At 39.8% G+C, this 16621-nt stretch overlaps 1 protein-coding gene across 1 annotated transcript; it reads right to left on the reverse strand.

Moving 5' to 3' along the window:
* Window positions 1-455: 455 nt before the first annotated feature.
* Window positions 456-16145, reverse strand: SUSD2 (sushi domain containing 2). Its single transcript, XM_058037086.1, has 15 exons — window positions 16007-16145; window positions 14559-14763; window positions 13079-13230; window positions 12413-12580; window positions 12013-12187; window positions 10393-10594; window positions 9271-9356; window positions 8785-9053; window positions 7671-7814; window positions 7134-7289; window positions 6543-6791; window positions 5966-6238; window positions 5260-5445; window positions 1007-1097; window positions 456-701 (listed from the first exon to the last, which is right to left on the reverse strand). Exons 1-15 carry the CDS (start codon window positions 16071-16073, stop codon window positions 689-691), a joined length of 2436 nt encoding a protein of 811 aa, XP_057893069.1. The 5' UTR covers window positions 16074-16145; the 3' UTR covers window positions 456-688.
* Window positions 16146-16621: the final 476 nt, after the last annotated feature.

The raw sequence follows: 16621 nt of genomic DNA on the forward strand, positions 1-16621 counted from the left end.
TGCGAGACATTTTAGTAATGGTAAAACAGCTTTGCTAAGAACCAACCAATATGAAACCCCCCCCCCCACACGACCAGTTTAAAAAGCATTTTAAAAGTTGCTTTGTCAGGAACAGAAATAGGGCAAACATCCTTTGTACAAGGTACATCCTTGTACCCCCTTTACAACACTGCTGTGTAATCAAATAGCAACCCATACAGGCAGAGAACAATTTGCTATTCTGTAGGGGAACAATCAAAATACAGTTTGTAGGCCTTAACTATTGTACCAATACACAGTGTGGATGCATCTCACTTTTAGCACACAGAAACTTCCTGCCATATAAAGTTGATTTTGAGGGGGAAAATATGCTTACATTTCTTTTGGCCTTTGTGACACATATAGAAAGAAAAAAATGGTCTTCATATAGTAGCATGGATTTACCCATAAATTTTAATATCACAGCATAATATGCCACATTCTTATTTCTTTGAGCTGAATTCATTGTGAATGTAGCATTTTTAAGTGATGAAATACTGAAAAACAATATCAGTGTTCTGTTAGCTTGGCACTGTGCTTTTTTTTTCTTTTTTGTGACAGGTTCAGAAGTATTTAGTTCTTCCTCACACATACAGTCTTCTTTCCAAGGGCTGGAACCTCATTTTGTTTCCGTTCACTCAATTTTGATTCCATTTTAGCTGGCATTCTATTACTTGTGAACACTGGAACAGAGAAGGATTAAAAATTTGTAACAGTTGCTAACGAAGTTCAGAAAATCAACCATATCTCCATTTCAGCCCACCAGTATTCCCAGCAAAACCATTTTCATTCACTACTCTGCCCTCTTTCTCCACTAGTCAGTTTCACACACAGTTAAGTGTTTATACATCAGTTGCACTTTTTTTTTACCTGTAGCCCACTGGCAGTTTGTTGCCAGTGGTCATTACTAAATTATTGTTTAAAAAGTCATAGCAGTTGCTGTTTCTTTAGGAGGTTCATTTCTGTTTTCAGTTCAGTCAAGGCTTACCTCTTCTTTGTGCATAAATAACCCAGACGTCCCAGGACTGCAAGGCCAACTAATCCAAAGACAGTGCCAATAACAATTACTTGTTTGATAGCTGAAAAACAGAGACCAACCACAAAAAAACCCCATGAAGACTTTGATATACATTTCTTCATATCTGTTTGAATGCAATTGCATGACAATTTTTGAAATTGTACATGTAGTGTTAATTTTTCTGTTCTCTTTTTTGTGGAACTGCCTCCCCTGGCAGTGGGATTGGACTGAATGATGTCCAGAGGTCCCTTCCAACCCTTTACTCTTTCAGATTCTCTGAAACTGGTAAAGATTAGGAACTCACAGAATTCCTACATTTAACTGTTAGGGCAGGTGGCTGCAAAAGTTTTGTAACACAAAGGGTGGCTAGTGGTTAATATGTAGTCAGCATTTTAAATGTGCAATATTGATGTGGAACTGTCAATCCCAACTGAAATAGTTTTCAATCTTTATTCCATATGGTTTGATTACTTTAAATATTGCCCCTATTTTGGCATTAAATTTTGAAACTACCTTTGCCGCTTAATAATCTACATAAAAGGGAAGTGACTACATTACATCAGAGAGTTTGAACACACTAAAACAAAAAAAGTATCTGCTTGATTCTGTGACTGCCTAACAAGGACACCTGAAAGAGAGAAAGAAACCAGACATGAAACAAATTTTGAATAAAAACTATAATTTTGTTTTCTTATTCTACTAAGCAGTGGCAGATTACCATATAAGAATATTTGTAAAAGGTAAGAGATGCAGCATGTGGAGTGAAGTGTCTGGGAGAGACAATGATTCCTGCATTTTGTATCTGAGCCTCAATACATCAGGGCTGCATTTCTTCCATCACTTTGTCACACCTGCCCAACCCACAGCCTAGCACACAGTGATGGCATAACAGACACTTCTGTGATCCTAGAACAGATTATTCAGCTGCTGATTTGGTTCATAGTGAAGTTTAGGGAAAGAAATGGGATGCATAATCTGTTTCACAAGCGTTGATCCATCATCCAGCAACTTCTTAACAAGGCTTAATGTTTGTGTTGCACATCCTTCACAGGGAGGCACCAGTCCCTGCCAAGTGATGAGAACCCACCACTGGCTGAAGTAGTTAGTCCAGCAGTGATTTGCCTCTGTTGTGAAATCTTTGTGTTTGAAAAAAACGCAGAAGACTAATGAGATTTCTGACAGCTTTTCAAAATGAACAGCATTTACACAGAGCCTGAGACTGGAAAAGGAAATCTGAAAGTGAATAGAGGAGGAGGGGGGGAAAGGAGAATGTAACCCAAAAGGCAAACAAAACTAGATTGCCCTTAATATCACCATATTGTCTGTCTCAAAAAGACTCTATGTACATATGCTGCCACTATCTTATGATTTTTAGCTGGATGTTACATCTCATTTTACTAGAATCTCCTTTTTGCTTTTGCTGGATGGCTTCTTTGTTCTTCCTCTTTGTGATATTCTGTGAAGAGAGCTTGCTGTGGTACTGGCAAGACTTGCAGTGGGATTGTAATTAGAAGCATAGCAAAATAATTATTAGCAGAGGATTTCCATGGAAACTTTAATCCAAGGAAGCAAAACTCAAAAACAACAATATGCAGGCCCAACAACATCATTTGTATTTGAAATTTCAAAATACCAAAATGGATTTTGTAAAATAACTGGCATTACATTTTCTTGTTTCCACCTCTTTTCCTATCAAATTTTCCTGGTTCCCATGTCTTTATTTTAAATATTCCCTTTTGAAAAGGCATATAGCAATTAAAAAACCTTGATGATTTGCAAGACAGAGCTTGAACCTGATGTGCCACAAAACTGCAGTGTCATGGACACAGAACTGTAAAGAAATACACCTGTAAGCTTAGAATTACAGAGGGCTGGGCCCTGTGCTCCTGAGCAGCATGAACGAAATAACTTGACAAAGTGTGTGTTTAATAGTTCACTTTCAAAGTAAAAAAGTGACTGCTGATCACAGTGGCTAGGTCAGTGATCACCCATTCAGGCACCCAGAAACTGGGAAGGGCTGTCCATTAATTTTTTCAGCATTTTCCTGGTGTCAAGAAGGTCTTTGTCACAGGACTTGATAAAATGGATGTTGGTGAAACAGCAGCATGCTGCTGTGTAAGGAGGAAAACAATAGAGAAAACTGACCTCGGGAACAATAGCTTATGACAACACAAGGACCTTTTCTGTTCTGGAGAAGAGAAGGCTTGGGGGATGGAGAATAGAGAGAATAGCCAAGTAGAGAAATAAGACAAGGAAAACTGGCATTGGATTTCAGCTGTGTCTTGGGCCAGGGGCAGAAATGTATTTACTGGAAAGCAAGTACTAGCTGTCCATGCTATAAAAATATGAGAAGTTTAGATATTAGTGAAAGGAAATTTGAACTGTATTGTCTCTCTTCTCTGTAGAGACCTGGATCTGTCAATAGAATAGCCTTCACAAACAATCACTGACATCTAGCAGAGCACCTTATGGAAGAAGGAGAAGCAAGGCTAGCTATAAATGCCACTAGTAGGGCATAGCAGTAAGAAAAAAAGAATAGACAAATTTGTATTTTATATTGTGTTGCTCAGTCGTTGGTGTTGTCAGCATCCTGCTGCTGTGGGCAGCCTTGCCATACTTCAACTTCCTGCAGCTAATAAAAACCATCAATTTTGGTTCACATTGCAAATTAACTAGAGCAAAAAATATCAAATAGTAAGGAAGATCTTTGTTGCAATCAGATCAATAAAATTCTTTCACACCTTGTTTTTCTTTGTCACCTTCCAGGAAAGCATTGGAAAACATTGTGCGTTTTGTTTGCTTATCCACAAAGCTGTGTCACATCTCCATCATTCTGAATGCAATCAATCCCTGCATATCTTCCATCTCCTTTCCTCTGATCTCACAGGGCTGCCTTTCTGTCCCCCTTTTGCTAGTGTAAATGTCAGCATCTGTTTTGCTTATTGAGACTGACTGGCTCTCATCCAGTATGTATGTGGTTGATGGCAGCAGTGGAAAAATATTCTTAGCTTTCAGCTTGGCAGAAAGTTTTGCCATTGCCTATTTAAGATCTGGCCTTTGTGAATTTTTCTGCTGCCCAAACTCACTGCAGTTCATCTTACAAATATTGCTAAGTTGAGAACTGCACTGGAAATGTACAAGCAATTGGTACAGGCAGCAGAGGCTGATGAAATGTGCCAGCATGACAGGAATTCGTTGCTGATGTGAAATGCACTTCCCACATTTCTTTGGAAGGGTCTTAGAATGGAGAATATGTTAGTATGAATTATTTGATGAGTGCTTTTGGGAGCTATTAACTCAGCATTGAAAGTGCTTCAACATGCCATCTGGCCTTGCACCACCCTGGTGCTTTGAAATATTGCCATCTTGAGGACATTTGGAGTGTATGTGGTGAATGAATAAAAAGAAAATTTTGGGCCATTTTCTGTAAATCATAGAGACAGCCTATGCTACTAAACTGCTACTAAATCCAACAATCCCAGACTAACTGATAATCTATTAGTAGTGACACAAGAGGGGGAATAAATCTGTGTTATTTATACTAAATACTATTGCATCATTCACAATACTTTTACTGCTACAGAATAATAGAATTATGTTTTGAGATAAGATAATATTTTAGAAAGAAAAAGTGAAAGAGTTCAACAAGTGTGGGCTGTGTCTGCTCTCAAATCACAGAATCACAGAACAGCTGAGGTGGGATGGGAACTCTGGAGGTCATTTTGTCCAACTCTCCTGTTCAAGCAGGACCACACAGAGTGAGTTGTCCAGGACCATGACCTGATAACTTTTGAATATCTCTAGGGAGGGAGATATTCAAACTTCTCTGTGCCAGTGCTGTCACAATCACAGTAAAATGGGTTTTCTGATGTTCAGAGGTAAGCTTCTGTGCTTCAGAGCATGCCTGTGGCCTCTGCTCTTGTCCCTGAGGACCACTGAAAAAAATCCTGGCTCCATCCTCTTTTCACCCAGCCTTCAGGTACCTGTACCCATTGATAAAACAAAAACTTTAATATCTCCACCAAAACACACAAAACCACCCTAAGTCACCTGTTATATAGATTTGAATAACAGTCTTTCTAGAAATTCAGATATCTCATGTCCAATGTTTTACCAAGTAAGAGAAGTTGCTTTTGTCAAGGGCCATCATGGTATTCTGAGGTTGCCTTGTCCTTGATAATGATTTTTTAGTGACAATATGTGATATCTAAAAGGCAACAGACCTGTTTCTTGGCTGCACTGGGGTGTGTCCCCTGACCAGGTTCCTGACTCTTGGCAGGTTCTCTCCTGTGACCCTCCTGTGAGTTCATAGCCCTCACTGCAGGTGAAATTGATGGTTGAGCCCAGCAGGTAGTTAGTACTATTCTTTCTTCCATTGGTTGGTTGATCCAGCCAGCCACAAGAGATCACTAATAAAAGAAACATATCTGGTTAGAGTATTTAGGACTTAGACCAGCAAATCTCCATTACAATGATTCAAACAGAATTTTAGTGGCAACTCATGGAAAAACAAAGATTTTTAAACTATCTGAAAGACAATACTTCCTGCTACTTTTAAAATTTATTTTTAAGTCCAAGGAAGACAGATTAATGCATATAAAATGAAGATAAACTTTCTGTGCTCTGGTGTTATAGTGGAAGAAATGGAAAGAAATTTATTTTGAGTTTGCCTAAGTATTCTATCAGTACAGAGATTTCCTGGTACAAAGATGATTCCCTAAAATCAGATTATTTATAGGTACATGAACCTACAGTTAAGCAAAGCCTCCTCAAACAGTGTTAACTCTTTAGTTTCCCTGTAGAAATATCTATAGTGATGCTCTCTATGGGCTGTTCACTTAAGGTTTGGACTTGATGATCCCAGAGGGCCCCTTCCAACTCAGAATATCCTGTTATTCTGTAATGATGTTTTGTGGAACGTTGTATCACCTGGCTCTAGATGTTCTACCAGCAGCTTGTGATTCTGATGGGAAAGCCTTGTGGAATTTCCCACTTGAAGGTTTCTTGTTGTCAGGACATCAAATCTGCAGAATGGGTCAGAGCCACAGTGTGAGACCATCTCTTCTAGCAGGGGATCAGCAGGGTCCTCATGAGGGGAGAACACGGGCAGGAAGGAGGCATTGTGCTTGTCCCCATAAAAGAAACTGTCCAGTAAGAACTCCGAGTCGTAAGTAAAGAGAGAAGTTCCATTTTCAATTGCCCCTTGGGAGACGGAGACAGGAAGAGATTCATCCATAACATTGCCAACATAGACCACCTTCTGCTATTAATCCAAGTGTTTATCTACAGAAATGTAGCTGGAGCTGGAAGAGACATAGGAACAAAAGTCCTCCACCATGGCTCTGTTTTCACTCCCCAGGTGGGTAGAGGAGGGCATATTTCTCTTACTCCCTTCTCTTCCCCCAGTACTGGTTGCTTGGCACAGACTTAATTTCCTAGTCCTTAAATCATAATCTGTCTTAAATTTGTAAAGAAAATGTAATAACAGACCACAGAAATTACTTACAGCTAGCTCCAAACTCAAACACCTGCTGGGGACTCGCATGAACTGACATGGTGGTTTTGTTCTTGAAGGTGTAGTCATCCTGTAGATTGTCATTCATTACTCCAAAGAGACCCCATGTGTGATTCATAAACTTCTCTGGGAGCAGAACTGTCAGGGTCAGAAATCCTCCATTTCCCCTTATTTCCACTCCAGACCCAGAAGAGAACATCACTGTGATGTTCTGATCAGGTGTAGAATAGAGAAAGAGACCTATAACCATGAGAGGAAGAGAAAACAGCTGATTATCCACAGTAAAAAAAATGCTGTGTTTTAGCATCAGTTTAAATCATCAGTTTTAACCATTTTTTCATACAGCTTTTCCTCCCTTCCACTCTGAGCTGCACTCTGAGAAGCATTTAAAGGGAAGCCACACCTTCACACTACAAACAACTGAAAGAGGACATAGAAACCACGGACACTGAAGCCACCTAAAACACTTGACAAAAGGATGCTGAAAAAAAGAGTTGAAATGCATGCACCTAGAGACACCTTTAACTATCCATGGGCTCCATCAGAATGGAATTGCTTACAAGGCTGATATGTGTAACTAACCTTTCAAGTCCATCCAAGTTTGTTCAGAGAAGTTGAGAACCCTCTGGTTCAGGAGGACCTCCAGGTGCAGATCCTCAGAGTAGCGCACTTCAACCACATCAGTGTTGTCCTCCTGCATGGCCACTGCAGACAGGCCTGTCCCCTGAGCCCCAGTTCCTTCCAAATGGAAAAAAACAATGCTATCAAAATGCATCAGCTGGCATTGCCTGATTTCTAGAACTGGCCTTCTGTTTCCTTATTGATGAGAATGGGCATGGAGAGAAATAAGAATTTTTTGGAGCTCTTAAACACAGTAGAAAACTTTACACTTCCATTAATCACACCCAATAAAAAACCTAGCAATTAAACTTCGATTGGGAAGCTTTTCCTGAAGATGTTGTCTGCTTTCTGATTATCTTCAGAATGGTGACTATTCACAAATGGCCAAAAAAGAAGACTAGAGATGGCAGGAGGATTGATGCTAAGTGCAAATCAAGCAAATATCAAATCTCAGTTCTGCAAATCTCAGAAGTTCAGAAGCTCTACTTCCTCTCTTACCATTGGGAAAGTGTGCCTGCTGTGTCCTCCCTTGCACTCTCAGGGATGTGAGATCAGACTCTACCAATGTGTATTCTCCTAGGCCATTGAAGGTGAAGTTCAGACCATCAAATGTAAAGAAATGGGGATCCCCAAAAGCAGATGCTATTTTTAAAAACAAAAAGAGAATTCAGATCAAGCAAAAATCACAACCTGTTACTCCTCAAGTTCATGAGAAAGGAAAGAGAAGTCTGTCACATGCCATATATGGGGAGATTTGGACATGAATACAGAGCTATTGCTTTATCTTTGCATCCATATCCTTTGCACCCTTAATCCCCTTTTGCATTTCCAACTTCCATGTAAATTCCTGCAAGTTCCTACTAATTTATCTTCTTTTGTATGCTTTAATCTGTATAGTAACTAATTCAATGAGCCTTGCCATCAAGTTGTAAAGTTGTATTTTCACAAATTCAAACTCTACTTCTGCCAATACTTTTGATGGGGTTTCTTTAAGCAGCCAGACCACTCATTCATGACCCCTAACTACCTAGTGCAATGTCCTCTACAGTTTTCTCCTTTTTTCCTGATGCAAACTGCTGCCTCTTGGTGCTTCTTTATGGGAGGCCAAGTCCTGCTGGACACCACAGCATCTCAGCAGCATAGAAGGCAAAATGTGGTAGCAACAGAGATATGGCAAGACTTGAAGACTGATTTAAAAGCAAGCAGGAGAAAACCAGACATCTTGTAAATTGTAAAACTTTCTTATTTGATATGAATGTTTCTCACCATGACAGCTTTTCTAGCTGCTTCCTACCTGTCATTAACCACCTCTAACCACGTTTTTTTCTGAAGAAGTCCACACTGATGATATAAAGTTGTGGGCATTGACTACTGTGCTTTGGCTATTTAGGTTCCAGGGATGAGTGAGATGCTCAACAACAGAAAATCTTGCAGCACAATTAAAAAACACACAGATTTTTGTAAGTGATATATCAAGAGAAACTTTCCATGGAATTTTTCCACAGGACATTATCCCCTCACCATTGTCAACTCATATATGCACATATACAAATATTCTAGGAGCCAACACTATGAAAAATCTACACTCCATAAGGAAATCTGGAGCCCTTACCAGCTCGGGGAGGGCGGTACGTCCTGCAGTCACTAGAGGGCCGCCTTTTCATGTAGAAGTCACAATTCTCAGACCACAGGCAGCAGTAATAGAAGCTGATAACATCATAAAGCCAGTGGGAAAAGCCAGGTATCCGGGGAGGCTTCAAGAAAGGCGGTGAGCCCCAGTCGTGTCCTCGATCAGGTGTGCTGCCTCCGGTGGAGTCGTATGTGAGGATTTGGGTTCCCGTGGAGTCATAGCAGCACTGCTGTCCAGCCCCATACCGGGGACTGATTGAGAAAAGCAGCAAGAAAATCATCATTTACCTCTGTGGGGTTCGTTTCTATTTAGGGGTTGCTTACTGAGTTTTTATGGATACAGCCAAATATTTTGTTAGCCAAGCTTTATGTGATATCCAGTTAGACTTCACCCCTGACTTCTGTGATGCTGATGTCTCTGAGATGAAAAGATTAACCAAAAAAATGCGGTTTAAAAGAAGTTCTTTACCTGGCTTGAATGGCTCTTACACAATGCACAGCACCAGGATGATAAGTACACACACTCCCCTTTTCAATATCACAGCCATAATCTGTCTGAAAAAGATCAATGTTCACAATTAATGGGCTTCTTGCCTCATTGTCCTTTCTGTTCTTACATTCTGTTCCCACCTTTTGTATCTGACAGGTGTGTAAAGTTGACATGAACTGGTTAAGGTTGTGTTGAACAGCGTGGAATGATAGGAAAAATGGTGAATTTTATACTCAAGTGTCTGGAGCACGTGTCTGACCTGAACATTTTGCAGTCTGTTACAACAGACCTTGAAGACAAAGGCAGCCAGATGGGAATTCAACTGTAAGTGTACAACAAACATAGACACAGAGTAAATGTTTATCCTGTGTTCTTACATAGAGGCAGTAGATCTATTCTTTATCTTCACAAGCTTTTAAACGTCATGTTTGGAGCTTCATAACCAGAATAGTAACAATATTTACCAAAACTTTTTTTTTAAAATGCATAAACACATGCCACACATGCCACTATTTGGTGTCATAAATAGGAGAGGAAGTCACTCTCATCTGGTCCTCAGATCAGCAGTGTAAGTGAAAGTGTAGACTGAATGGCAATTGATTTCTTAGCTTTTGTCAGTTCCTTGATAACAGTGAAGCTGAGAAGGAGGAAGGAAGCAGGATAAAGGAAATAATGGATTAGAGCTCTGATGTACATGGCAGAAGGGTTTGCAGCAAAGTATGAAAATCTAGGCAGAAATAGTTTGTCACAGCATGGGATATCACCTTCAAACACAGACTGTGATCCTGTAGGATCTTGAAGAAGCCATCCCTGCTCCCAGCTCCACAGAGTGTTTTCAGTCTGCCGTTGGAACTCCTGTTTTAATTCCCTGTTTGATTGTCATTTCCATCTCCTATTCTATAGGCACTTCTATTCATACTGCCTAGATAAGCTGTATTTACCTCTGCCATTTGATATTCTACTTGGGCAAATTTATATGTAATTTAATGTCCTTGTAATGATGTTTAGAGAGGGAACAGGGGTGTGTGTGTGTGGAGTTTGGCACTCCTAAAGCTTCCACCTGGAATTGTAATAAGCCAGAGGGATCAGTTAATAACTTACATGGAACCTGCCAGTGTCAGCTCTTGCCTGTGCCAAGGTGCAAGGGCAGTCTATAATTTCTTCCTTGAAGTTTGGAAGCAACTCTTCCTTTCTGTCCCATTCCATACATTTTGCAGTTGCCCATGCATTTGGGTCATTTCTGAAGTCTTTCTCAAGGTGCCAAGCCAATGCATGGTCTGGGCTCCAGATTGATGGAATATTGCTGGTAAAAAAGAGAAACAAAAAATAGATCTGATAGCTGAACAAGCATTATTTTGACAGTAGCACTGTGGCTCAATTGCTAATTATAATTAAAAGCATCTTTTGACTTTCAAGTTATTTCATTGCAAAGCCCACTGCTTTCTTTTTCCTTCAAAAAGTTATGGCACATCAAAATTTTTCAAATTCAAAAGGTGGCAGGACAGCATGCAGCAAGTATGCAATAATCAGAATACATTTTAGTAATCATGATTCTGGCTTACATAGATCCTTTTAGAGGAAGGTTTTGTATTCATGCCTTTTGACACTGCAATTTCATTTAGGCCAGAATGAAGAATATCTGGATTCTTTAACAAAACACAACAACAGCAGTAATATCAGAACTAATGGCTACAGAAATCATTCAGAATCCTTGAAATGTTCCAAAGCCACTCTGCTTTTCCCCCATGAAAAAAAAATCTATACAAAGTGTAATAAAAAGCCCTCTAGAAGGGGAAAAGGTTATCCTTCTATGTTCAAAAATGTTCTGACATATTAGCAATATGTTGTAACACTGAAGAGGTGGCATTTATGTACTCACAGTCTACACCATCTACATGAAACCTGCAGATATAGAAGAATTATGAAGGAATAACCATGGAGCACTTACAAAGGTAGTTCACCAAAAATCATGGGGAAATATGCAATGAAAAAAAAGAAAATGGCCATAAAATTTGAAGGAATGCAAAAACCTGAATACAAAATAGAAGAGGAAGGGCTGTGGCTGCAGGGATTGAGTCCCACAATTAGGGACTCCTTCACAGTTGTGACAAAACAAAAGAATCAGCAGATACTGCTCTGCTGAGAGCATGGGTTTGGCTGGAGTAATTTTCTTCATAGCAGCCACATTTTAGATCTGTGACCAAGACAGTGCTGATAACACTGATAAACCAGCTTATCTCCTGCTGGCACAGTGTCAAGGTCTTCTCTGTGTCTCGTGCTGGCTCCAGGGAGAAGGCCAGGAGGGAGCACAGCTGTGACAGCCAACCCAAGCTGACCAAAGGGATATTCCATGCCCTAGACCAGCAGGTCCATTACTAAAATTGCAGGGGTGTTTTTCCAAAGCAGCCCTTACTGGGTGACTAACTGTGCATCAGTCTGCTCATGGGAGACTTCATAATTCTTCCTCCATGCTCCTCTTCCCTTAGTAAACTGTCTGTATGTTGACCCATGAGTTTTTCTCACTTTTGACCTTCCAGTTTTCTCCCCATTTTTTCCCAGGAAATGGAGCCTGAGTCTCAGTTTTGAATGCCAAAGGAGACAACAGCTTATAAGGTAGTTATTATTATTATTATTATTAGTAGTAGTATTAGTATTAGTATTAGTATTAGTATTAGTATTAGTATTAGTATTAGTATTATTAGTATTATAATATTCACTTGCCTCTGCCCATCAAAATAGCTGCTGGGTATAATTCTCAAAATTCCATAGTCCCATGTACTGTAATTTCCCTCAGCAGGTACAGGAAGGAAAGAATATTTCCCTGTATTGGGGGTTTCTCTTGCCAAAGTATAAAGGTATTTCCATTCAGCCCTCCAGTTTTCTGAATAACTGTCACCTGTCAGAGAGAGGAGGAAAAAGGTTTTGGATGCTGGAAAAGAGCAATAGCCACAAGATTGAAATGAGATGTCTCCACCCATATATAAATGAAGAGGAAAAGCTGACATTATTGCAATCAGTTATTTACACTTGCAGGTTGCAGTGAAAGTGACCACAAGCTGTGCAGAGCTCTGCACAAGAGTTCTGTGTGTGATAAATGCTTGTAGGAAAAGGGTCACTTTACCTGTTTCCTGGTATCCCCAGACTTCTATGTTGACATGAGTTGTTTCAAGTGTCTGGTGTGTCCAGGTAAGAGTTAAGTTTCCACCAGTGTTGGAGGTGCCATAGTATTGCCATTTTGTCTCATTTACCAAAGTGCATTTTTCTCCATCTGAAACTTTGCTGTGATGTACTGCATTGCAGAGCAGAAAAAGAGGGCTAATGACATTTTGGCTTTGCATAGTCCTGAAAAAGTGCTACTCTATTATTTAAGATTTAGCAGGATTTCCCCTGGGTATGTTTTACACAGCACAGGATGCATGACATGAAAAGAATAAGCTGAAGCTGATAGAATGCAACCCTTACTAATACTTGCAGTCCTTAGATTACAACACCACAATGCAATTATTTGAAGAGGGGACAAAAAGGGATAGAAGTAGGGATGAGGTGGGAACAGTTTTGGTCAATCTCTTTTTAAAGCAGGACTTTTCATCAGTTAATGCTGCTGCTGCTACTCAATTGCTGTGAAAGTTCATCTCTCAAAAGATGAATTAACATGAGGCGAGTGAGACTTTCTTTTCTGAGGCCTGTTAAGGAAGAATAAAACTTAACTAAAGGAAAAGACTTCTATAATCTTGCATGCATGGTGGAAGAATATAGCAAGAAAAGGAATGCTGTAGATATAAGTAACCTGATAACCAAGTTCCAGAGTAGGGAAACGTTGACCCAGAATCTGTAGAAACTTCAAAAGGGATGAAACCAGTCTCATAAAGCAATGGGGAGATGCAGTGGGCTTTTCCATCCTTGTCAATATAGCCACTGGTTGTGATTTCCTTCTTGAACCTGTAGATGTTGAAAACACTTTTTAATGTCACCATAGATAGAAGGAGAATTCTGAATATTCTTCAACAAGCAACCTTGTGTCATGAGGGGATCATTTCAAGTCTGGGGCTGTCTTGCTCGTAGCAGGGAATATAAACTGGAAAAATCTGCTCATTGCATCAATATGAATTCTGCTGTGAACTGCACAAACATACAGCGATCTACAAACCTTCAATTTACTATTTAATTTCTGGGGGAGGGAGATATGGTAAATTAGCAACAATGGGCAACAGGAAGAGGAAAATAACGTTATAGCATTAGTAAGATTACAGGGTCGCTAACAATGACCATGATGCAGTTATTGCAAATTTCTGATTTGTTTTTTTTTTTTCCCTGGTAAGTCCTGTGAGGGCAACAAAAGGAATTTCATGCTGTTGTAGCATTTCTGTTGCAAAGGTTAACTCAGAAGGCACCACTTGTTATTTAACCATTTGATTCCAGTTAGGGCTCTTGCCCAGAGTCCTGGGGATTAACCTCACCTGTGACTTTTCAAGACTGATATATGGGGACTGAATATCTATTCCAAGTATCAGAGGGAGCTGGGGCCTGCCAGGAAATAGGACCTTTGCTTTTCTGCACTGCAATTTGCCTTGGCTATAATTATGTAACTCTGCAGGTACTTCGAAGTGCACAGTTGTGTTCTACAGAGTGAATGCCTTGGTCAAAGGTTTTCCAAATAAAGAATTGAAAACTTTTTCAGGTACTGCTACCCAGATGGGAAGGACTCCAAAATCTCACTCAGAACCTTCTGTGGAAATAATAGCACAACATCTGGGTCATCAAAATTCAGTGTACTGTATGTATTGCACGTGCCACATGCACCTAAGTGTGATACAGGCTGACACAATTAGGATCCACAGCTTTCTCTTACAGGAAAAACATCAGGTGTCCTACCTACATCTCTGTCTTGCTGTTTTCTCATTCAGATTAAGAAATAAATACTTTTTTCCCACAAAGGGAAATGCTAAAGAAATATTGACAAGTGCCCTGAAAGGAAACTCTTCCAAAAAGTCACTGTTTTAATATGTTAAGGGAAGAATGAGCAGAGTTATGATTGTACCACACAGTAACTCCACCTAAAAGAAACAGTCCTGTGTAGAAATACAGTCCACAAGTATCCTTGAGGGTGAGATTGAGAAGAACTTTTGTACATTTCAGGATTTTAACAACTTTACAAAGTTTTCACTCCTGTATAGACTGGTCTTGTTTTGTGGTAATTGCCTATTGCTGGAGAGTGAGATTTTAAGTTTTGCTTCCCTTTGGCAGAGGAATATAAAATCATGGCCCACCTGCATTTTAGCTTAGAAGAGGGATCAAAAGCTGTGTTGTTAATCACAAAGTCTTTGCCTCCCATAAGAGATCCTGAGTATGGAGAAATTTGAAGACAAAACTCTTTATAATCAGGACAGCATGTCCCCAAGGACTGGCATGTCACCTGGCAAGAACAGGTACCAAGCAGCTCCCCACATCTCTGTGCACAAGAGTCTTCAGCTCCTTGTCAAAGGAAGAAAAAAAGAGTCAGGAATGTTATTGAACTCTTCTAGATGTTCTCAAAAGCACAAGTACATCATCCAAAAGACTGCTGTAAGTAAATAAAATGGGCTGGTTATGTTAGTTTAGAAATGTATTTAGGTGAAGGTTGTAATCACCTGCACATTAAGGGTGCTCCATTTTGAATAGCAAAATACACTTATTTACCTCCCAGAGAGTACATAATTTCATTAATTCCATGGGTATTTTTGTATGTTATAAATAGATAAATCTCCAGAGCAGCCCCTCAGTGAGTATCACCAATTACACTTATTTTTGAGGATAATTCTTAAATGTACCAGAACCCCACCATCAACCCTACATGGCAATCATTAAGAACAGAAAGCCAATGCTCTTGGAAAGTTAAAATCAGCAATGAAATGGGCTCCAACACAAGTTTATTAAGAGAAATTGAAATGTCTTTGTTTTGTGCATTTGATTTGAGTCAGGCCTTAACACGGCAGATACACAGAGAGGTGAGGAGGCTTGTGGCTTACAGACTGTCAGTAATCACTGGACATCACATGGAAAACCACTCAACAAATAAAACAGTGAGAAGAAGACAGACATTACAGTAGCACTGTAAAAAATAGCTGGATTTCACAAAGTTCAGGGGGAGTTAAGTGAGATGAATAAGCTGCAGAGACAGCTGGGGGAGCACTGAGGACCTTTTGGGAAGTGGAATCTTGCAAGGATAACAGTGTTTGGGAGCTATATCAAGAATACCGTGCAATGCTGAGATGATCTAGGTAAGTATCAGAAATTCTAAATTTGGACATGGTTCTTACAAAACTGGAGCCAATTATGAAAAAGTAACTATGGGAGGATTGATTATTTGGGAGGACACAAGCGAAAGAAAGGCAGGGATCAAGGTGGGTGGTGAAGAACAAGCACAGGAAAATGCAAAGAAGAGAAGTAAAAGCACTTGTCCAATATGGGAAGCTGGAAAGTTTTTCTCTGTCTTTAAATATATTTACTGCATTCTCCAGATTGTCTGTTTACTTACAGAAGAGATCCACTGACCTGCTGAAAATTACAGAAGAAGGGATTGAAAATGAAACTATGCAGGTAAAAGCTGGCCTGTGTGCCTTTACTTTAGCTTGTAAAAACGGTATCCACAATTTCTTACCAAAGTAAGTGTATTCTGAAGTAGAGAAGTCAAAACAATTTGCAGTTAAAAGCAGCAAAATGTTTGAAAATCACTTACCTGCATTCCAAAGAGCAGTGAGGGTGGAAAGAATGAAGAAAGAAACGTCTAAGCCAATGAATTTCATATTTTGTCCAGATGATTCAGGATGGCTGATTGTGGTAGTCTTTGTGCTAGTCTGAGAAAAGCCTTTAGTGGAAACGGGTGTCCAGAAATAAACAAGATTCTCTCTGTTCAAAGGTTTGTTGTAAATTACTGAAGCAAAACAAACTGAATGAAATGCTCCATTTCAGAGGTCATCTCCAATCAAGGAAAAGATTGAAGGGGAGATAGCCACTGCAACTCCTTCACATTAACAGTCAGGTTTTTCTGAAAGGGAGGTAGATGTTTATTGTTTTACAAGCACTTCTGCTTCAAAGCTCAAGGCCACGGGGTCATTGGCAAAAGTTCTATGCTTTAATTTTGCTGGAGGAACTAAAACCTGTTATCACTTAGAAGAATGATTAAGAGTACATGCTGACAGTACAGTTCAGTTCAGAAGATAATGAGATCTAGAGGAAGCATGCTTACTGCACTGGATGTGACAGCATGAGGGCTGATTTAAGTGAAGGCAGACCCCTCCTCTTCCCTAATTTTAAGGGGTTAAATTGAAGGAAACTCACCCTTTTTCATCAT

The sequence above is a fragment of the Melospiza georgiana genome, chromosome 18 (assembly GCF_028018845.1).
Source record: "Melospiza georgiana isolate bMelGeo1 chromosome 18, bMelGeo1.pri, whole genome shotgun sequence".
NCBI classification, from domain to species: Eukaryota; Metazoa; Chordata; class Aves; order Passeriformes; family Passerellidae; genus Melospiza; species Melospiza georgiana.